The sequence below is a fragment of the Globicephala melas genome, chromosome 20 (genome assembly GCF_963455315.2).
Source record: "Globicephala melas chromosome 20, mGloMel1.2, whole genome shotgun sequence".
NCBI lineage: Eukaryota > Metazoa > Chordata > Mammalia > Artiodactyla > Delphinidae > Globicephala > Globicephala melas.
The window spans coordinates 7,266,307-7,289,919 of NC_083333.1; the positions used below are offsets into that span (position 1 = coordinate 7,266,307).

The window sequence follows — 23,613 nt, forward strand, 5'->3', positions numbered from 1 at the left end:
AAATTTTGGGAACATTTCCATCTTATGATTATCAGAGAAACTTAACACTGAAAGCTGGGATGTATGAAGGTGATGCCTCTTGTACCATACACAGAAAAAATATTTGTGTTTTCTGGGTCAAAAGTGGGGAAGATAAGTACAGCAGCAAAGGAAAACCTGATGTTTGGCATGGGTTGGGGTAGGGGGGTGGGGGAGTTCCCAAATGAATAAAAAGCAGAAAACCAGACTTGTGCCAGCAACAGGAGAGAATAGCTAGATTGAGGACCAAAGGGAGAACTAAAAGGCTTAAGATGAAAGAGCTCAGGCTGGCCAGAGAGCTTAATGTGATGAACATCTCCCTTAAAATCTCAATACTTAGTTCTGAAGAGATACGGTTTAGAAATTAAGGAATGAAAAGAAGGAAATCCACCAGAGACTTAGTGTGCAGAGAAGGGGGAAGTGTTATGCCCTTTAATGATTCATTCATATTGAGGCATGCCATGAAAGCAAAAAGTCCTTCATAGAGCATGCACATATTTAACACACCAGCCAAAGGATGACCTTTAGAGAAGCTGGCATATAATTTTGAGACAGCTCTGCCTCCCCTAAGATCTGGAAAGCAGAGGCCTAGATGCAATCTATTTAATATCTCAAAACTGAAAGTACAAGAGACAGTAAACATGTTTTCAACCTATTCTGAACTGTGATTGATAATTCTGTATTCCCAAAGGAGAGGTGAGCTTGGGAACCAAATTATTCATCAAATTTCAGAGCCTTGACACAACAAAGGTTTCTTTTTCACTCAAATGTTTGTGAGAGTCCACCATCTTGAGGCTGTATGGTTCGGTACTTGAGGTTTCTCTAGTCAAGGAAGCAAGGGAAGAAACAGAAGAATCAGGAAAGAGTTCGTCACTGTCTCTGTTAAGTCCCCTACATACGAACCTTCAAGCTGTGAACTTTCAAAGATACGAACATGCGTTAGCATGTCCGATCACCTGAGTCAGTTCACCTGTCTGGAGTACACTGTCATGTGCATGCATCCTTTACAAGTGGTTGTGCTTTTGTATACTTTACAGTACTGTATAGAGTACAATAGTATAGTGTCTTTATTTCAAGCTAGGTCTGCAAGAGGATGACTTCACTGAACTCCTTGCTGTGCAACATGAGGAGCTTACTAATGAAGACCTGATGGAATAGGAGACGCACAGAAAAGACGAAGAGAGACAAAAGTAGTAGTAACTGAAGAATCAAAGAGACTCACAATGTGGGAAATGGCAAAGAGATTTTACTTGAGGATTTTAGTTTTTTGAGGCACAGGACCTAAACGTAGAACGGTACTGCAGCAGCCGTTCAGATTGCAATCCAGTCCTACTGGATTTATGTGTCATTTATGACGAGAAAAAAAGAGCTATTACCCAGACATGACTGGATCATTTTCTCAAGAGTGTAGGTAGAATTGAATCCATCAAGGAACCAGAACCTGTGCCATCAACGTCAGGTGTGAGTGAAACTGCAGCTTGCCCTCTGTCTCCTATTGCTGATGATCCTTCAGCTCTACCATCTCCCACCTCCTCTCTCTCCTCCAGCCAGTAACTCTTCTTGCCTGTTCACTCGATGCCCAGCCCTTGTATGCCAGCTGTTGTACTGCACTACTGTGCTTTTCAAGGTACCGTTTGTTTTCTTTATGTATTATTTCTGTGAAAAGTATTATAAACCTATTACAGTACAGTATTATATAGCAGATTGTGTTAGTCGGGTGCCTAGGCTAACTTCGTTGGGCTTAGTAACAAATTGGGCTTAAAAACGCACTCTTGGAACAGAACAAGTTCGTATGTAAGGGACTTACTGTACACAGTTACACATACAATTTCTGCTCACATTTCACTGGCCAAACAGCTCACATGACCCTGCTGCTGCCCAAGTACAAGAAGCTGGAAGAAGGGGGGAGGGCGCACTACAGTGTCTCAATATAGCTTAAAAAAAAAAAAAAAACCAATGAAACCACACTAAGATTTATTTAAAAAAAAAAAAAAGTCTATCAAACCAGACATTACTTATAAGGTCACAGATACGCATAGGAATTATGGGCAATTAATTAACACAGACCACGAATTTTGTCTATGGTTAATGACAATTGAAGCAACAACTTAAAATGTCCCAAGCTGGACTTTCCTGGTGGCACAGTGTTAAGAATCCACCTGAAATGCAGGGGACACGGGTTTGAGCCCTGGTCCAGGAAGATCCCACATGCCACGGAGCAACTAAGCCCATGTGCCACAACTACTCAGCCTGCGCTCTAGAGCCCACGAGCCACAACTACTGAAGCCCGCACGCCTAGAGCCCGTGCTCCACAACAAGCCACCACAATGACAAACCCACGCACTGCAACAAAGAGTAGCCCCCATTCGCCGCAACTAGAGAAAGCCCGCATGCAGCAACGAAGACCCAGTGCAGCCAAAAATAAATTAATTTTTTAAAAATTCCCAAAAAAAGAAATTAAAATAAAAAATGTCCCAAGCTGAATTTTGTTCCTGTATTTGATAACAAGAAGTACGCAAGTTTGTTGGAGGAAAAATTTCCAAGGTACTAAATCTAACAGGAATTTACCATATGGATCTTTACGTAAAAAGAGTCACAGAAAACGTTTGACTAGATTTACACAAGAGAAGCAGTCTTCACTCAGACACTTCTAATCTCATGAAATCAATGAGAGCATTTCTACAGGAAGTTACCTATGTGAATGTCCAGGTGTTATGCTGCTTTCAGATGATCTGATGGACTTAGACAACCTCCAAGAAATGAGTGAAATTACCAGCTAAGCAAAATTTGTACAACCACTAAATATAATCAATGCATATGGATAATGCAATGACAATCACCATCCTGTCTTACAGATTTCTAAGAGTCATATCTCTTGGTAGCAATGACTGTTAATATTTAGGAATATACAGGTAAGAGCCAAATTTTTTCTAAAACTATGCATTTTCTCTGTCACACTGATGAATACTCTACTGGCACCAATAATTCTGTACCATAAGGCATGGAAAAGAAATTTGATTTGGACAATTTTAAGGGCAGGTATTGTCAGCTAACCATAAAAGAAATTCAGTATGATTCCCTATGGAACATGATTTTTGACAGAGCTATACTCTCATAAGCCCATCAGATTAAGCTGGTTACAAAACATTCTCAGAAAACTAACGTGACTTAAATTGGCTGCTGAACATTAAATCCCTGCCAAATTCGACAATTTAGTTTCATCACTAATAATTCAGCTGCCTAAGTCTGCACAAAGTTTGTGATGCCATCACTTTAAAATGTTTTTTGCACTTGTGTGAGTGTGCTTCCAAATCACTGAAGAGTTCTGAGGTGCCAAAACACAATTTAAGATTTTACATTACTCAAAATTGTAAGTCAATCTATTAAAAAATTCTTAACTGGGAATCCCCTGGCGGTCCAGTGGTTAGGACTCGGTGCTTTCACTGCCGAGGGTCCACGTTCAATCCTGGCTGGGGAACTAAGATCTCACAAGCCATGCGGCGCAGCCAAAATAAATAAATAAAAATTCTTAACTACTTTAATTCCAACAGTAAATAATGTGGAAAGGATCTAAAAATACAATTAAAAGCTGATGTTTGTAGCTTTAGGAGACTTATGTCACTTATATTTTCCTAGAGAGATAAAAAGCTATAGTAATCACTAGTTATATTTTGTTAAAACCAACAAAATATTGAGATATATGTTAAGATGACTTATTTTAAAAAGCAATCTGAGTAAACAGTTTGGCCAAGATTTGGAAGCCACTCCTGGCTTTTTGTTTTTTTTAATATTTTATTTATTTTTGGCTGTGTTGGGTCTTTGTTGTGGCACGTGCAGGCTTTCTCTAGTTGCAGTGTGCGCGCTTCTCACTGCAGTGGCTTCTCTTGTTGTGGAGCATGGGCCCTAAGCACGTGGGCTCAGTAGTTGCGGCGTGCAGGCTCTAGGATGTGCGGGCTTCAGTAGTTGTGGTGCACAGGCTTAGCTGCCCCACAGCACATGGGATCTTCCCGGACCAGGGATAGAACCCGTATCCCCTGCATTGGCAAGCGGATTCTTAACCACTGTGCCACCAGGGAAGTCCCTGGGATTCTTCTTTAAGCAAAAGTTTAAATGTCTTAAAGTTGACAGAATAAATCTGACATCTAAATACAGTTTGTGTTGAGTACTATATGAAATGAATAGGATGCTGAAACAAAACAGGAGATCTGGGAAGCCTCTCTGAAGAGGTCTTATTTTACTCCAGTAACATTTTTACTATTCTTGTCATATCTACATACCACTTGTACTGTTACTAGGTGGACCAAAAGACACACACACTTTGGGAAACAGCATGGTAGGAAACCACATTTATAGCCAGAATGATGCAGATTAGATTTTCATTCTGGCTTAGATATTCACTTACATGCTATTTGACCTATATCACTTAACCTCTATGAACTTGTTTCCTCACTTACAACTTGGAAGATACCCCATCACTCATTGGGTTATGAGAGTTAAAATGAGATTGCATCGTAAACTCCCTGGCACATAATAGGAACTTAACAATATGTTAAAATCCTTTTATTTGCTTGCCTCTTTTTTTTTTTTTTTTTTTTTTTTTGCTGTACACGGGCCTCTCACTGTTGTGGCCTCTCACGTTGCGGAGCAAAGGCTCCATACGCGCAGGCTCAGCGGCCACGGCTCACGGGCCCAGCCCCTCCACGGCATATGAGATCTTCCCGGACCAGGGCACAAACCTGCGTCCCCTGCATTGGCAGGCGGACTCTCAACCACTGCGCCACCAGGGAAGCCCTGCTTGCCTCTTTTAAGACTTAAAAACATACAGGAATCCAGGAAGATGTAAGCACTTAGAGACGTGTTAACACTGTGCTTGAAGCAGTAATAAGCTAAATAAAGAACAGTGAACTTAGTCTAAATGGCATCTAGAATGTTGAATCCTTTCCAAATGGTTTTCAATTTACTTTGCTCAGATCCACCAGAGGAATCACTAACTATGGAAGCTACAGCCTTACAAAATATGTTTCATAAATAGTAAGACTTGAAAGTTGAAATTACTCCTTGATCCATGGGCTGCAGAATGGATGTTGTGTTAGCAGGCATGAAAACAGCATTAATCTCATTGTACATCTCTTATCAGAGCTCTTGGGTGATCAGGTGCATTGTGAATAAGCAGCAATATTTTGAAAGGAATCTTTTTCTCTGAGCAGTAGATCTCAACAGTGGGCTTAAAATATTCAACAAACCATGTTGTAAACAGATGTGCTGTCATCCAGGCTTTGTTGTTCCATTTACAGAGCTCAGGCAGAGTAAATTTAGCATAATTTTTAAGGGCCCTAGGATTTTCAGAAATCAATAAATGTGGGGCTTCCCTGAGGGTGCAGTGGTTAAGAATTCGCCTGCCAGTGAAGGGGACATGGGTTCGAGCCCTGGGCTGGGAAGACCCCACATGCCACAGAGCAACTAAGCCCGAGCGCCACAACTACTGAGACCACACGCCTAGAGCCCATGCTCCACAACAAGAGAAGCCACTGCAATGAGAAACCCATGCACCGCCAACGAAGAGTAGCCCCCTCTCGCCGCAACTACAGAAAACGTGCGCGCAGCAACAAAGACCCAACGCAGCCAAAAGTAAATAAATAAATAAATAAAATTTAAGGAAAAAATCAATAAATGAGCATTGGCTTCAACTTTAAATCACCAGCTGCATTAGCACCTAATAAGAGTGTCAGCCTGTTTTTTGAAGCTTTTAAGCCAGGCACTGATTTCTCTCTAGCTATGAAAGTCACAGATGGGATCTTTTTCCAGTAGAAGGCTATGAAACATATGTTTGACAATGGCTCTCAAAGTTCCTCCAGGGTCATTCAGTTACAGTTGCCCACAGTGGTAGTTAGCCTGATAATACACCTTTATTGACTATCTGCTGGCCCTCACTCCCCAAATGATGTTTCCTTCCCCAACAAAGTAAATCATTGGCTCCTGAATCTTTGCTTTAGGGTGCACTTCTAAGGAAACTCAAGCTAAGACAAAGTTGCGGTTGAAAAACATAGTCTACAATCCTTGCTACAGGAAGTGTAGTCTACAGACCAGGAACATCAGACATCACCTGGGGGCTTAACGAAAAAGCAGAAATCCCAGGCACCATCACAACCCTCCTGTTATAATCTCTACTTAAAGACGACCTCTGGGGGCTTCCCTGGTGGGGCAGTGGTTAAGAATCCGCCTGCCAATGCAGGGGATACAGGTTCGAGCCCTGGTCTGGGAAGATCCCACATGCTGCGAAGCAACTAAGCCCATGCGCCACAACTACTGATCCTGTGCTCTAGAGCCCACGAACCACAACTACTGAAGCCCACACGCCTATAGCCCGTGCTCTGCAACAAGAGAAGACACTGCAATGAGAAGCCTGCACACCTCAACGAAGAACAGACCCCGTTCGCCGCAACTAGAGAAAGCCTGCATGCAGCAACAAAAACCCAATGCACCATAAATAAATTTTTTAAAAAACATAATATGAAAATACAGAGGCAGATACTGGGAAAAGCGACAGAAATCAATAAACTACATAAATGAAGAGAAAAAATAGTAAGAGGTCCATACTCAAAGTATGCAGCACCACTCAAAAACAAGAGTTAACTGATCATGTTTTTTAAAAAACTGGACAAAAAACTATGCAATATTGCCACAGAATTTCCCATATTCTCCAACTCAGGGTCTCTGGCAATTCACTGCTGAAAAAACAGCTGAGACAGCCTCTAAGAAGGGAGCTCTACAAGGTCGTCTAGTCAAATCTAGCTGTATACCCGGAGATAAGTATTAAATTTGAGTACTGATCAAATGCCTTAATTTTTAATAAGCACCCTCAGTAACTCTTAGTCAGGGGTTTGAGAAACGATCTACTCCCGTGTTTCTCAACCCTGGCTGCACAGTAAAATCCCTTGGGAAGATTTCCTCCTTTAAAGGTAGACTGACATAGGTGAACAAACCAGACATTTTAAATGTTATGTTAGTCTGGTTGAAATGGTCCAATTTTTTTTAAAATAAATTTATTTATTTATTTATGGCTGTGTTGGGTCTTCGTTGCAGCGCACGGGCTCTAGGTACGCGGGGCTTCAGTAGTTGTGGCATGCGGGCTCAGTAGTTGTGGCTCGCAGGCAAAGTAGTTGTGGCTTGTGGGCTCAGTAGTTGTGGCTCATGGGCTTCGCTGCTCCACGGCATGTGGGATCTTCCCGGACCAGGGCTCGAACCCGTGTCCCCTGCATTGGCAGGCAGATTCTTAACCGCTGCACCACCAAGGAAGTCCCAATTTTTGTTTTAAAAAACCTTTGTTAGGGTTTCCCTGGTGGCACAGTGGTTAAGAATCCGCCTGCCAATGCAGGGGACACGGGTTCGAGCCCTGGTCCAGGAAGATCCCACATGCCGCAGAGCTCCTAAGCCTGTGCACCACAACTGCTGAGCCTGCACTCTGGAGCCTGCGAGCCACAACTACTGAGCCCACGCGCCACAACTACTTAAGCCTACGCGCCTAGAGCCCGTGCTCTGCAACAGGGGAAGCCACTGCAATGAGAAGCCCTCGCACCACAACGAAGAGTAGCCCCCGCTCGCTGCAACTAGAGAAAGCCCACGCGCAGCAACAAAGACCCAACGCAGCCAAAAATAAATAATAAATAAATAATTTTTTTTAAAAAAACTTTTTTTATATTCACAATGTTTTGTTGAGGGAAAAAGGCATGTGGCTGAATAACATATATAATGTGATTTCTATGAAAGAATGCAGTACATTACGTGTATGTACTATAAATATGTATCTATCTTTAGGACACTTTTTTTTACGTTAACATCTCTGAAACCCAGATTTCTCTTAGTCAGTGGCATGTCATGATGCAGTTAGCATTTTTCTGTATTAGTATGATGCATGTTATATCAATAACATTAGAGTCAATAAAACAAGGTATGTTTGTGAATACACGAATTGGCACTTGAGCGAAGTTCTAAAAGTATATTCAAACTGTCAACAATCGTTACATCCGGCAGGTTGGAGTAGCTGTCAATATTTTACTTGATAGAGCTGTACTTGTTTAACTTTTTTACATTTAATTTTAACTTCTGTAGTTAAAAAAAAGAATCAGGGAAATTGTGAACTTCCCTGGTGGTCCAGTGGTTAAGAATCTGCCTTCCAATGCAGGGGATGCAGATTCGATCCCAGTTCAGGGAACTAAGATCTCACATGCCACAGGGCAACTACAGAGCCCGCGCGCACCACAACTAGAGAGAAGTCCGCACACTGCAATGAAAGATCCCACATGCCGCAACTAAGACCTGATGCAGCCAAATAGAAAATAAGTATTTTTTTTAGAAAAGTGGGGAGAGCTTCCCTGGTGGCACAGTGGTTAGGAATCCACCTGCCAATGCAGGGGACATGGGTTCGAGCCTTGGTCCAGGAAGATCCCACAGAGCAACTAAGCCCGTGTGCCACAGCTACTGAGCCTGTGCTCTAGAGCTCACGAGCCACAACTACTGAGCCCATGTGCCACAACTACTGAAGCCCACGCGCCTAGAGCCCGTGCTCTGCAACGAGAAGCCACTGCAATGAGAAAGCTGCGCACCGCAATGAAGAGTAGCCCCTGCTCACCGCAACCAGAGAAAGCCCACATGCAGCAACGAAGACCCAATGCAGCCAAAAATAAATAAAGAAGAAATTACAAACAGTGGTATTTTTCTCCTGCTCAACACTGTTTAATCTCTCTATTCCTTTTTTTAAATATATTTATTTATTTATTTATGGCTGTGTTGGGTCTCATTGCTGCAGGCGGGCTTTCTCTAGTTGCAGCGAGCAGGGGCTACTCTTTGTTGTGGTGCACGGGCTTCTTATTGCGGTTGCTTCTCTTATTGTGGAGCACGGGGCCTAGGCGCACAGGCTTCAGTAGATGCAGCACACGAGCTCAGTAGTTGTGGCTCGCAGGCTCTAGAGCACGGGCTCAGTAGTTGTAGCACACGGGCTTAGCTGCTCCGTGGCATGTGGGATCTGCCCGGACCAGGGCTCAAACCCGTGTCCCCTGCACTGGCAGGCAGATTCTTAACCACTGTGCCCCCAAGGAAGTCCCATAATCTCTCTATTCCTTGATTAAATAACATGTGAACATCTTCAATGGCCATGTGAAAAAGCCAGGGGGGTTTAGGAATAAGCACTAGTTAAGACTTCAAAGCTAGAAAGCAACAAAGAATCTCACAATGCATAAGGGGAAAGGAGAAAGACAACAGTAATTTAAAATATAAAACAGTAAGAAAAATTCCACATTAATAAGTGGGATTCTACTGGTTACACTTAAGGAATCATATTAATACTACATAATCTAATAAATCCAAACATTTTCTTACAACTGCATTTTACCAATTGTAAAGTATAATACTGAGACCAACTCTCCTCTGGAAAGAACAATGAGGGTAGTAGCCTTGTACATTCTCTTTCTCCTGACAACTAGCAAAACAGCATGAAATTACATTCATGTTATTCGGGAGAAAAAACAGTATTTTATGCAGCACCTTTTCTCCAAAATGATCAAAATGTCTGGGGTCCCTATGTTGCACAGTTCCAAGAGAAGTTTATCATGCCAAAGTGACCATGATAGTGCTGCATTAAAAGAATTGCAGGGCTTCCCTGGTGGCGCAGTGTTTGAGAGTCCGCCTGCCGATGCAAGGGACACGGGTTCGTGCCCCAGTCCGGGAAGATCCCACATGCCGCGGAGCGGCTGGACCCATGAGCCATGGCCGCTGAGCCTGCGCGTCCGGAGCCTGTGCTCTGCAACAGGAGAGGCCACAACCGTGAGAGACCCGCGTACCGCCCAAAAAAAAAAGAGAGAATTGCAAATACAGCAAATGCGAATCCATTATTCTGAGAAAAGAAAAAAAAAAAAAAACAGAGAACAGACCTACAAAGTGAAAATAGGTCAACTCAAGTAAGGTAAGTAAAAAAGCTAAACCAGCCTCTGAGGGAAAGTATTCGTGCACAGTCCCTCATTAATCCTGGTGCTTCCTTAAAAGCTTGATGCCTTTTGGGGTATATTGAAGCCTCATCTTCCAGACCTTCCAACCACAACTTAACATTACAGTAAATCATATAAAATCATCATTTTTGTAGGTCAAAAATGGCTGAAATTGACAATTTCATATAGTTGAACCTTGTAATTCATTCAACACAAGCAGGAGTATATATGAAAACTTGGCAAATGGGAGTTCCTCTATTAAATGAACCAGTAGCTTAGCTGACTGGAGTAAAACCCAAAGTTGTAGACACAATCCACAGCTGAATTTAAATTTCTTTCATAGCCCTCCACTCTGCTGGTCACAAGGCAAAGATTACTTTTTTTGAAGTTTCTGCCTGCAAATTGTATAAAACAGCTTTCAGAAGTCTATTATACAGGGACTTCCCTGGTGGTCCAGTGGTTAAAACTCCATGTTCCCAATGCAGGGGGCATCAATCCCCGGTTGGGGAACTAAGATCCCGCATGCCCCACAGCACGACCTAAAAATGATAATAAAAATAATAGTAATAATAATAGTAGTAGTACCAAAATGTTCATTGCAGTTCTATTTACAATGGCCCGGAGATGGAAGCAACCTAAGTGTCCATCATCAGATGAATGGATAAAGAAGATGTGGCATATATATACAATGGAATATTACTCAGCCATAAAAAGAAACGAAATTGAGCTATTTGTAATGAGGTGCATAGACCCACAGTCTGTCATACAGAGTGAAGTAAGTCAGAAAGAGAAAGACAAATACCATATGCTAACACACATATATGGAATTTAAGGGGAAAAAAATGTCATGAAGAACCTAGGGGTAAGACAGGAATAAAGACACAGACCTACTAGAGAATGGACTTGAGGATATGGGGAGGGGGAAGGGTAAGCTGTGACAAAGCGAGAGAGAGGCATGGACATATATACACTACCAAACGTAAGGCAGATAGCTAGTGGGAAGCAGCCACATAGCACAGGGAGATCAGCTCGGTGCTCTGTGACCACCTAGAGGGGTGGGATAGGGAGGGTGGGAGGGAGACACAAGAGAGAAGAGATATGGGAACATATGTATAACTGATTCACTTTGTTACAAAGCAGAAACTAACACACCATTGTAAAGCAATTATATTCCAATAAAAAATAATAATAATAAAAGAATTCTATTACACAGATGAGAAAAACAGGCCCTGAGACTAAGTTACATGTCTGAAGGGACAGTAATCAGAAATAAAACATGGACATGACAGACCTCCCCTAAATTTAATGATTTCTGGTCCAGTGCTCATTCTACTATCTCATCTCTCTCTTCAATAAAAAATATACTCAAACCTACATACCCTTCTGCCTTATTCATATACGAAAGAAAACACAAATTAAGCCAAAAGACTGTTGAAAATAACCTTTAAGTTATAAAATTAAAACCTAAAGAACAAGGCTTCCCTGGTGGCGCAGTGGTTAAGAATCCGCGTGCCAATGCAGGAGACACAGGTTCGAGCCCTGGTCCGGGAAGATCCCACATGCCACGGAGCAACTAAGCCCATGCACCACAACTACTGAGCCTGCATGGTGCAACTACTGAAGCCCACGTGCCTAGAGCCTGTGCTCTGCAACAAGAGAAGACATCGCAATGAGAAGCCCACGCACAACAACGAAGAGTAGCTCCCGCTTGCCACAACTAGAGAAAGCCCACCCGGCACAGCAGTGAAGACCCAGTGCAGCCAAAAAAATAAAATAAGAATAAATAAATTTATATATATTAAAAAAAAAAATTAGAAACAGGGACTTCCCTGGTGGTCCAGTGGTTAAGAATCCACCTTCCAATGCAGGGGGCTCGGCTTCGATCTCTTGTCAGGGAGCTAAGATCCCACATGCCGCAGGGCAACTAAGTCCACAAGCCCCAACTAGTGAGCCCGCGTGTCACAACTACAGAACCTACACGCCACAACTAGAGAGAAGCCCACATGCCACAACAAAGACCCGACACAGCCAGAAACAAATAAAAAAAAATTTTTCTTTTTTTTTAATGTAAGGAACAGAAAGAGAGCTTCAAGTGGTTTGGACTAATGTTTACATACAAGTATGGAAGTGGATGGACTTATGAGCTTGGGAATAAAATAGACTAGCTGAATCCCAGTGATCCCTACTGCTGTCACCTTTCCTAAAGTTCTTAATCCTTATCTGTAAAAGTACCTACTCTGCAGGGTTGTTTTTGAGGACTGAGGGAATGTTAAGCACCTGGAATAGTTTTCAATAAATTGTAGATGGTACTGTTACAGGGTTTTATTATCACAGAGTCCATGAAAATAATTTTTTGAGGAAACTTTTGTTTGTTAATACCACTTAACACTAGTAGTCAATGAAGAAAGAATTTGATATGGGACAGGGACCAGCACCAGGTATAATGCCTTACATTGTACCAAACACCACTGTTGTTATTGACTAATTCAAATTAACTCTTTTTTTTTTTACATCTTTATTGGAGTATAATTGCTTTACAATGGTTTGTTAGTTTCTGCTTTATAACAAAGTGAATCAGTTATACATATACATATGTTCCCATATCGCTTCCCTCTTGCGTCTCCCTCCCTCCCACCCTCAAATTAACTCTTAATTACACATACTAACAGAAAAGTAATTCTAAAAGCATTTATGCATTCACTGCAAAATAAGCCCCTTGAACAGACCTTTTGTCTGTTTTGTTCACTGGTGAATCCCAAGTTGTTTAGAACAGTGCCTGGTACATACCCTGAATACTAAGGCTTTTCAAAACACAATAATCTTGACACTCAAATATGTACCATTTTTCTTCTTCATGCACCAGCCTAAACAGAGGAGCCTCTCACTCTAAAATTAACTCATACCTTCCCTTAAAAAAGAGTAAAACAATTTTTAGCCTTGAGAATTCCCTGGTGGTCCAGTGGTTTGGACTCCACACTTTCACTCCTGAGGGCCCAGGTTCGATCCGTAGTTGGGGAACTAAGATAACACAAGCTGCGCAGCTGGCCAGAAAAAATCTAGCCTTAAAAAAATTTTAGGGCTTCCCTGATGGAGCAGTGGTTAAGAATCCGCCCGCCAATGCAGGAGACATGGGTTCGATCCCTGGTCCGAGAAGATCCCACATGCCGTGGAGCAACTAAGCCCGTCCGTCACAACTACTGAGCCTGCGCTCTAGAGTCCACGAGCCACAACTACTGAAGCCCACGCACCTAGAGCCCGTGCTCCACAACAAGAGAAGCCACCGCAATGAGAAGCCCGCACCCCCCAACGAAGAGTAGCTCCCGCTCGCCGCAACTAGAGAAGCCCGCGCACAGTAACAAAGACCCAACACACCCAAAAATAAATAAATTTATTAAAAAAAAAATTTTAAACGTTCCTGATTAGCTTCTGATAGGTAGAAAACAGACATCCTTTTACAGCGACTCTACAATTTTGACTCCAGAAAGGTATCTCGCCCACGAGTCTCAATACTGAGAGGAAAAAAAAGATCCCTCTTACTCCATCAGAACTGGAGATTTCTCCTCTTAGAATTTACGAAGATACTCCCTCAGGCATGCAAACATGTTTACCTGTACTAGAACCAAAAAAAATGTAAAAGATTGGGGAAGTAAATGACCTAAGGTACATATGGGAGTGGGAAAAAAAGAGCTTAAAGTCAATCTCTTTTCATAATTTCTGTAGAATTTGATACTGAAATTTAAAAACCTTAAAATTTTGTTTTGGAGTACATGAGAGGTAAAATGACCAGAAATAACCCATGCACTGATTCAGGAGAAGAGTTATACTTCTTATTCAGATTTATTAATCTGATTTATTTTCCTAAGTCTTTGAACAGCCAAGAAACTCTCATCAAAATTGCAGCACTTTCATAGTAACGTATTTTAAAGCTGTGGAGGGAAAACTCTACTCTGCACAAAAAAATAATTTGTATTAATGAATACCTTTTGAAAAACTTATAAAAGCAAAATTATAACTGTCCTAAGTGATATTTTATAGTCAAAGGGCATAAAATGTGTCGAAATTTTCATGGTAATCCTATTATAAATTTTTACTAATTTATGATTTAGCCCATTATGAGCAAACAAAATCAATCAATCACATAAACTCTTAAGCAGGACACATTTCTACAACACAAAAGTATTCACCACCACCATTCCAAGGTCCTTAAATCTTCAAATGACTAACCACCAAGGATTACGTAGTATTAATTGGTAGCTTATTTTCATACAAATTTATTTATTTTATTTGTCTTTGGCTGCGTTGGGTCTTCATTGCTGCATGTGGGCTTTCTCTAGTTGTGGCGAGCAGGGGCTACTCTTTGTTGTGGTACGCAAGCTTCTCATTGCAGTGGCTTCTCTTGTTGTGGAGCACGGGCTCTAGGTGCGCAGGCTTCAGTAGTTGTAGCGCATGGGCTTAGCTGCTCTGCGGCATGTGGTATCTTCCCAGACCAGGGCTCGAACCCGTGTCACCTGCACTGGCAGGTGGATTCTTAACCACTGCACCACCAGGGAAGCTCATAATTGGTAGCTTTCTTTAATCAGAACCCATTCACTGCCCAAGGCTTACACTAAGCCTTTAAAATCACATCTCACGATACTGGTTACACATAATATTTTTTCCTAGTCAGTAACGTGAGACTGCTAACATGCAAATATTTAACACTGATTTACTTTTACGTTTTTGTACTGTGGAACCTTTCATCCCAAACCCATAGACAACAGGTGCTATATCTGCTAGGGAGATAAGTATATCCTCCTGAATATTAACCTGGAATTAATATCAAAAGAACTACAGGGACTCCCCTGGTGGTGCAGTGGTTAAGAATCCGCCTGCCAATGCAGGGGACATGGGTTCAAGCCCCAGTCCAGGAAGATCCTGCATGCCACGGAGCAACTAAGCCCATGTGCCGCAACTACTGAGCCTGCGCTCTAGAGCCCAAGAGCCACAACTACTGAGCCCGAGTGCCAGAACTACTGAAGCCCACGTGCCTAGAGCCCATGCTCTGCAACGAAAGAAGCCACTGCAACGAGAAGCCCATGCACTGCAACAAAGAGTAGCCCCTGCTTGCCGCAACTAGAGAAAGCCCGCATGCAGCAATGAAGACCCAATGCAACCAAAAATAAATAAATTAAATAAATTTAAAAAGAAAAAAGGAAGAACTACATACCAGGGACTCCCTGGCGGTCCACCGGTTAGGACTCCGCGCTTCCACTTCAGGGGGCGCAAGTTCCATCCCTGGTCAGGGAACTAAGATCCTGTATGCCACAAGGTGCAGCCAAAAAAATCAGGTACTACATACCTCAACATGGCCAAAGTATAGGTTAAACTGCTTGGGAATAAATTTGGACAACCTTCATACTCTGGATATGCAATTTTACAGATGAGTTAAGATTAAGGATTTTGTTTTGGGAACTAACCTTTATGCAAATCTAACTTGGACACTAAACCCATGACAGTACACTTTCTAAGAATAACTCAAAAAAGGTACGTCAGGGCTTCCCTGGTGGTGCAGTGGTTAAGAATCCGCCTGCCGATGCGGGGGACGCGGGATCGTGCCCTGGTCCGGGAGGATCCCGCATGCCGCGGAGCGGCTGGGCCCATGAGCCATGGCCGCTGGGCCTGCGCATCCAGAGCCTGTGCTCTGCGACAGGAGAGGCCACGGCGGTGAGAGGCCCGCGTATCCCCCCCCCCCCAAAAAAAGGTACGTTATCCTCTAATATGAATGTAGATCAACAGAAGAACATTTACTTCATCTCTGACAATGGGTAAAAGTAAATTTTCACAATTAAGACTACTACCTGATAATTATACTTCGCAGTTTACAAAACCCCACAACTTCATAACCACCCTTGAAATTAGCAAGCAAGGTAGATATCATTAATCCCCATTCTACAGATGAGGAATCCAAATGATTCCAAGGCCTTTGCACTACATTACATCCACCAAAGTATGAAAGTCATTTTTTTAAGTATTATGACTTCCTAACAAGCAAATTTAACAAGGTAACTGTTTATTATAAATTTATTTATTATTTATTTTTGGCTGTGTTGGGTCTTCGTTGAGCGCGCCAGCTTTCTCTTGTTGCGGTGAGCGGGGGCTACTCTTCGTTGAGGTGCCCAGGTTTCTCATTGCGCTGGCTTCTCGTTGCGGAGCACGGGCTCTAGGCGCACGGGCTTCAGTGGTTATGGCACACGGGCTCAGTAGTGGTGGCTCGCAGGCTCTAGAACGCAACGCAGGCTCAGTAGTTGTGGCGCACGGGCTTAGCTGCTCCACGGCATGTGGGATCTTCCCGGCCCAGGGGTCGAACATGTGTCCCCTGCACTGGCAGGCGGATTCTTAACCACTGCGCCACCAGGGAAGTCCAAAAGTCATTAATTCTTACTCATAGTAACGCATCTCCTCCAAATTTTTATATGTGAAGAGAAGGGCTTAACACATTTCATACTGCTTTAGCTAGATAAAATCCTGTCCTGATCACAAATGAAGCCTACCAATGACAGATATGCCCAGCTACTATGATGGATCGATCACTGGAAGAAGAGCAATAAATTCAAGATTAAATTTCAAAAAGATAAACCAGCATCATGATCATATTTTTTCTAAACTATTCAGGATTCAGTGTTCTAAACACAATGATCATAAAAAGACGTGGGTGAGACTTTAAAAATATTATTTGCAAAGTTCTAAACTTAAGACAGACCCTGCTGCTAAGGGTCTACACCTAAGTTTTTTTCTTTTTTTTGCGGTACGCGGGCCTCTCACCGCTGTGGCCTCTCCCACCGCGGAGCGCAGGCTCAGCAGCCATGGGGCACAGGCCCAGCCGCTCCGCGGCATGTGGGATCTTCCCGGACCGGGGAACGAACCTGTGTCCCCTGCATCGGCAGGCAGACCCCCAACCATTGCGCCACCAGGGAAGCCCTAAGTCAAGTATTTTTAAACACAGATCTAGCTCAAGGTAAACATACATAAAACATACTTGGCTTTGACACTATCAGTCTGATTGACTAGTTAGTATGCCAGTAAGCTCTATTTTCAGCAACTACTGTATTCTTGACTTTTCCAGCTCCCATTTGGGGGAAAGGGGAGTGAGAGGAGGAAAGCTTTCACTTTGCCTTTGATCTGTCTTATGTTCTGCCAAATAATAACTTCATTTAAAAGAAGAAAACCAATATTGTGGGGATTCAGATCTAAGATATCTTGGTGGTAGAGGGATGGGCAAAGCTTAGGAAACTTTCTAAATGAGACAACTAGTAGCAACAAATGGTCTTAAGTAGGACGACCATAGGGCAAATTTGCAGTTTCAGCACAATTATGAATTGGCACCCCTTCACTTCAAGGTATTCTGACTTGAATAAATTATGATGACCCTTCTATTATTATGGCAGTTGTTATTACAACTTAGTAAACTTAAACGAGCTTCTGAAATTGCTCCTAGGACTTGCATGAATATTTAGTTAATGAGCTCAAAGTAATGTTATCTTGGTAAACCAATCTGTCAACTGGGATGTATCTGTATTTAACTGTATCAAACTGTTAACTGACCATTTCAAAAACCATGAAAACAATTTTGTTTCTGTTCCCCACTACCCCTGAATAGATTCTGCTTAACAGCTAGCTAGGCTACTATTTGGAACATTTGAGAATCATTTGCCAACCTCCCTGCCCCCCAAATTTTTATGACTATATCATTAATTTAAGGGCTGCATTCATTAAGACTAAGGTGATGGGCAGAAACGTTTTAGAAGTACTTTACAGAAATGCATGGCATTAAGTTGTATCTCAATACAGAAATTGTGGTAAAGCAAAAAATCTAAATATAAACACACTCTGAGACTACCTAAAATTCATCACTCTAACTTCATTCACTGTGCCTTGTTTTTGAAAGAAAACAAGAGGTTTCTTTAGAAAAGTATGAAGATATCTTACCTATTTACAATGGATACGAGTCAAGTCATAAATACCAAAACATATTATGTGAAGTAACTGCTAAAAAAATAAGCATACCCCTCCTCCCACAAGGCACCATCTGATTTAGTTACACATGGGTCTTTTGTGAGTGGCTCAGGAGAAATAAGAGTACCAGTCTAAAGGTCATCAGACAGACAAGTTCTGGCTTTGCCATGTACTTGCCAACTAATCATGTGATACAGGAAAATTAAAAAACAAAACAAAAAATCACTAAATCTTCTCAAATTCACTTTCCTGAACCATAAAATGGAATTAACATTACCTACTTCAATATCACATGAAATAAGTAAAAAATTTTCTGTAAGTGGTCTGTGAAATGTGAAGTTCTATATAAATATGAAATTATATAACGTAAACTTTAAAATTTTAACCTTTATCCTATGCCTGTCACTACTGTTTAAATACACTTTACTTAAATATAAGGCTAAAAAATTGCTGGAAAATCAGCCTTACAGCCCTTTAAAAAAAAAATCATGCTTTCAGATCAGCTTCTTAAAGTATTTGAAATTCATTTGTAAAATTAGATACATTAATTCACTGTGCTGAAATTTCACTTGCTATACCAGGTTAAAGTCAAGAAATTTTCTGAATATTTCATATTCCCTTGACCAAGCTATAAAACAATTATGAAAAGCCTGCTTATTCGTATGGACTTTCAGCGGGTTTGCTTGTACTTAATGAATCCAAAATTTGCTCAGTTTAGTATCTGTGTTCTTCCCCATACTAGAATTCAAAGGTGAAAAGGGTGCCTAGAAATGTCCACAGTAAGAATTTACCCCATCACCACCTCAAATTGCAATGATTCATGATTTCATTATATTCTATAGTTTTGTAAGCCAACAGAATAGACTGAACTATATATTGTATATATGCACTAAAATATACACAAAAGAGCATCTACCTTAAACACAAAGACTAAAAGCTACTGTAGGAGGAATTTTTAAATTGCATTATCCAACTCTGCTTATGTTTAGATAGGAGAAATGTATTCAATAAATTTAACTCCATTAACTAAAATAGCAATTTCAGCATTAAGTGAAATAGCAACAATAAAAATTATTACTGGCCTATAGTCAAAGAACTGATAATTAACCTGTGCTTTTAAACTCATTACTAAAGTCAATTTACTCTTACCCATTTTTTTTTCCCTAACAAGATGTATATTAAGGAGGTAATTCAAAACATGCCCCCCACCCCTCACTGACTACCAAAATAAGCCAGAGATGAGGCTCTGGTGTCTTAAAAGGACAGCTCTCAAGTGACACAGAACAGATGCATTCCTGGTGTTCCGCTCACAGACTGAATCAAACTCGACCATCAAAATGTTACCCCTACCTCATGTGGAGCTAATCATCACATGGAGAAGAAAAGTGAGAAAAGGCCAAAACCAGCACTACCCCACAACCCAAATGTAGCTTATGGTGACTGCTCTATTCTCAAAAAATGTAGAAAGTACTCATTTTCTCCCCTCTATATTCCCCACTTTCCCATACTAATATGGTTTATATACATGAGAAGTTAAGACTTCAGAAATGCTAAAAGATGATGGGTTTGCTTAATATGGTTATGAATGATATAAAAACCATCCCTTAGGCTACTGTTGTTACATGATAAGATGCTAGATTTAATCTTCAAAGTGAACAGTCCCAGCCCCAAACTTCAATATTTCCCATCTGCAACACCAAACTGTCCTTTTCCTGAACACAGCTTAGCTCGTCCTCCAGTACCATTAAATAATCTGCATCAATTGATTCCAATTCACCAGGACAAAGTTAAATGATGCCACAAAAAAGTTGAAGTACTAGGTTCAACATAACATGCAAGATAAAAGCTAAAGGTACTGCGAGAAAAGGAAAAAAGCCAATATGTATATCCAACTACACCAAACCAAATCATCAAAAGCACTCTTCACCTTCCCCATACCTGATATATTGTTTGGCAACTTATAACTATGGGGTCATTTTTTTTGTGACCACAAACAAAACTGAATTATTGCACCCAATAAAGGAGTGGACAAAGGTAGAGGATGATTCCTAATGACTGTCTTCCTCTTCTTCCTTTCCAATGAATCCCTCCCAATTTTGTGCCCAAAAGTCACAAGAGATCCTCTCAACCTGGGAGATCCTATATACCCCCCACCCTTAGATCCTGAAGGACAACCCTCATGTTTAAACAACAGTAAGGATGTGGCTCTATAGTCCTGTGATGAATAACCAATTAAGCCTTTGGTCAAAAATCCTCAACACCCAATTCCAAAAATGTGATTTTCACACTAAACTGTCACTTACTTGGAAGCTACAATCACAAGCTTCCAAATCAGTTTTTAAAATAAGTTCTTAAAAAAACCTTCCTCCATGTCCTTTTTGGTGATCACAGCAGGTTTACTCAAAGCCTAAATCCCTACACAACAAAAAACATTCAAATACAATTTAGAGTTTCTTCCCAAGGGCACTGATAGATTAAGAGAGGAACCTATTTGGGGCAGGAGAGGGGAAGAAGAAAAAAACTTCCATTACAAGCACACCTACATTTGTTTGACTTTTAAATACTGAAATAAAGACAAGTCTGACCTTGAGCTGTATTTCCCCATCTTATTCCCCTCCTCCTCCCAACAGAAATCTTCTTCAATACAAACAGCAATTTAAGGATTTACAAAACGAAATTTAGTGATCTTTCCTAAATTTGAGTTCGAGGTCTTTTCTCCTAATTTTCAAATTCCTGAATCCTAAGGTATGATGACACACTGGGACTAGCCCTGAAGCTATTCACATGACCAAACAGGCATTCAAGGAAAGCAAGGTTCCCACACAGCATGTTGAAAAATAAATGGTTTAATGAAGCAAAATCTAAAGATCACTGACACTTGATTCCAACCATGCCTCACCCCACAACAGCATTAAAAACACAAAAAGCATACATATGATTTTTTGTTTTGATAATACTAGTTTAAAGGATGTGGGGATAATTCAAATACCTAGGTCCAAAATGGGGGAAGGGAGGGACCCAGGCCGGGAGGGGCAATTAAAAAAAGCAGCAGTTTGGGACTGAGCAAACAGACACAATGGCCACTTCGATAAAGTTCTGAAAAATGACTATAGCACCTTTAGGAACAAAGGAGCGATGAACAAAGAAGAACTGTTCCAATCTGTATATAAAGCCGTCTATTAAAACTGGAGAAAAGAAAACAGGATCTGCTGGGATCCCTTATGTTCTTAATACAAAAACCGAAGTCTCTGCTGAGTGCTTTGGAATAACTGAATATCCCCAATGAAGTACGAACACGCATTCCAAGCCAGGGGAGTCAACCAAAATAGTTACTGCACGTTATTTGAAAAAACTTTATTTTTCAACAGGTCCTTCCATTTGTCATAACGCTGCGTGTAAACAGGAAAGTCATCATTTTTAAATACCGGTAGATTGAAGCACAGGCATGGAAAAGAGACTAAGAGTCATGATCTCCTTGTTTCCTGTTCAATGTTCTATCCAGCAGAACCCACAACTTATGGAGCCAGAAAATGATTACAGAAACTTCGAGCTCTCTGGGATAAGTCTGAGAACAGGGAACGTGAAAGAGATTTTTCTAGACCTCCCTAGAAAAAAGCGAGGTTGAACGGAAAGCCTAAAAAACCCCGCTACAAGGTGTGCCGGCCTACGGGAAGGAAATCCGACCGTAGCATCTCAGCTGGCCTCCGCCCAAGGATGAACTGCAGTGATTCCCACTCTCTCCCCCCTTCCCCCACCCTCATCCAAGACGGCCCCCCACCACAAGCCCAGAGAAGCCCTCCGCTTGCAAGGGTTCTCCTTTGTGAGACTCCACAGCCGCCGCCCCACTTTGGGCCTCCGGGGAAAAGCCACCGCCCCCACCCGCCATATTTCCCTGAAAGGCGCCCGCGCTACAGCGCCGAGTCGCCACTCTCCCCCATGTGGCGGGTGTTTCTTCCCTCATCACGCCACCAAATTGTTCACCACGTCCCAAAACCGGCCCAGAAACTCCCCTGGGGATTGCTCGCCCGGAGACAGCACCCGCCATCTCCTCCCCCGCCCCCGCCCCGGGACTCGCCCTCCCCCCCAAGCCGCCATTTTACAACCAACTCCTCCACCCTATGGCCTTGGTCTCCTCGGCTCGCGAATGTCTGCAGCTGAGGACTGCGAACAGGTCAAATTCCTGAGCCTGGAGCCTCCCACCGCTCCGGGAGCCCAGAGGCCATTTCCTGCTTCCCGAATCCACGTCCCCGGGCTAGGCTTAGAGACGATGCCGCCATTTTGTCTCCTGCTCCCGGCCTCTGTGGGCGGCGGCAGAGGGTCCGAGAATTCCAGCCCCCCGTTGCCCCGCCAACTCACCGTCGTATCGCTCAGCCTGCTCGGCCAGCTTCGCCTGGTACACCAGATCCTCCCGATCATCCATAGCGGCAGCGGCTCCGGCAGGGTCTGCGCGACGGATGGAAGCGGATAGCGTCTCCAACTCTCAGCCTCTCGCTCCGCGCCCGGGCTGCAAAAATGGCGGCGCCTCAATCCGGGACTTCCGCCTGCGCACGCGGACAACTGCTCAGCTCTATGGCAACCGCTCCCTGGCAACTGGCGCGGGGGGCGGGTCCGCGAGCTAAGTGCCCGAAGAGGCTGGAACCAGCTAGACGCCCCTCCTCCGTGGGCTCAGCGGCTGCTCTAGGCGGGAACTGCGACTGCGGGGAGGGAGAGCGCCACGAGGGAGCGAGGGAGGCCAGGTGAGGCTAGCTTGGACTGCTCCAGGAGAGAGTGAGCAGGAGAGCCTGGACTGCGGACTGAGAAACGAGAGGCTGTAAAGGTTTTTGAAATCGCAAGCTTTCCTCTCCGAAACCAACTTCTCTCCCATTGCCCCTGTTTTCTCAGCCCAGCCCAGTCCTGGCCCTTATTCAGACCCGTTTAACTCCGGGGTAAAGAGTTGGGCCCTGCTGTAGTTGATAGGGGAAGAAGGGCTGCAGATTTCACACTTGACCTTCGCACTTTGCAATCTTTTCCTGTTCCTCTCCCTCAGCCGCCTTTTTCCCTTTAGGCCCACCATGGGTAGGAACAGGGAAGTTCTTACAGGAGCCTGGTTTGGAGTGCAAGGTGCAGAAGAGTAGGTCCAAGATCAGACTGAGATCCAGGAGGCAAGAATGGGAAAGGACCTGGTCTGTTTTGCTTCCCAATGGATTCGCAGCACCTTGTACTCAGTACAGTATGTGTTGCAAGACTAAGGCTTAGGTAATTAGAGCATATGCCGTGTGGTAAAGTCTGCAATAAATGTGGAATAAAAAGCTTGGAACAAAATTATGAGGAGCCCTGGATGGCAAGCTGAGAAGTGTGCACCTTATTCAGTGGGCGCAAGAAAGCTATTTGATGATTTTGCGAGGAGGATGACACCGTCATAGTTATTCTTTTAAAAGATTATAAATATTGTATAGCAGTAATTAAAGAGCAGCATGAATTATCAGGTTATTACAATAATACAGGCAAAAGGTAATAGAATAGCAGTGAAAATGTGAAAGAAAGGACAAATAGGAATAGTACTACAGAGGGAAACCACAACAGTTTCCAGCTAATCAGATTTGAAGACCTTGTGAAGGGAAAAAAATTAAAATTGACCTGCAGT

At 42.6% G+C, this 23,613-nt stretch overlaps 1 protein-coding gene across 2 annotated transcripts in view; it reads right to left on the reverse strand.

Annotated features, from left to right (window-relative positions):
* Window positions 1-22,521, reverse strand: part of YWHAE (tyrosine 3-monooxygenase/tryptophan 5-monooxygenase activation protein epsilon) — a 44,710-nt gene extending 22,189 nt beyond the window's left edge. For both annotated transcript variants that reach the window (XM_030861879.3, XM_060291133.1), the window contains exon 1: window positions 22,347-22,521. In XM_030861879.3, coding sequence (XP_030717739.1) covers window positions 22,347-22,410 — 64 coding nt within the window. In that variant the 5' untranslated portion in view covers window positions 22,411-22,521. The remainder of the gene's footprint in view (window positions 1-22,346) is intronic.
* Between the last annotated feature and the right edge of the window lie 1,092 nt (window positions 22,522-23,613).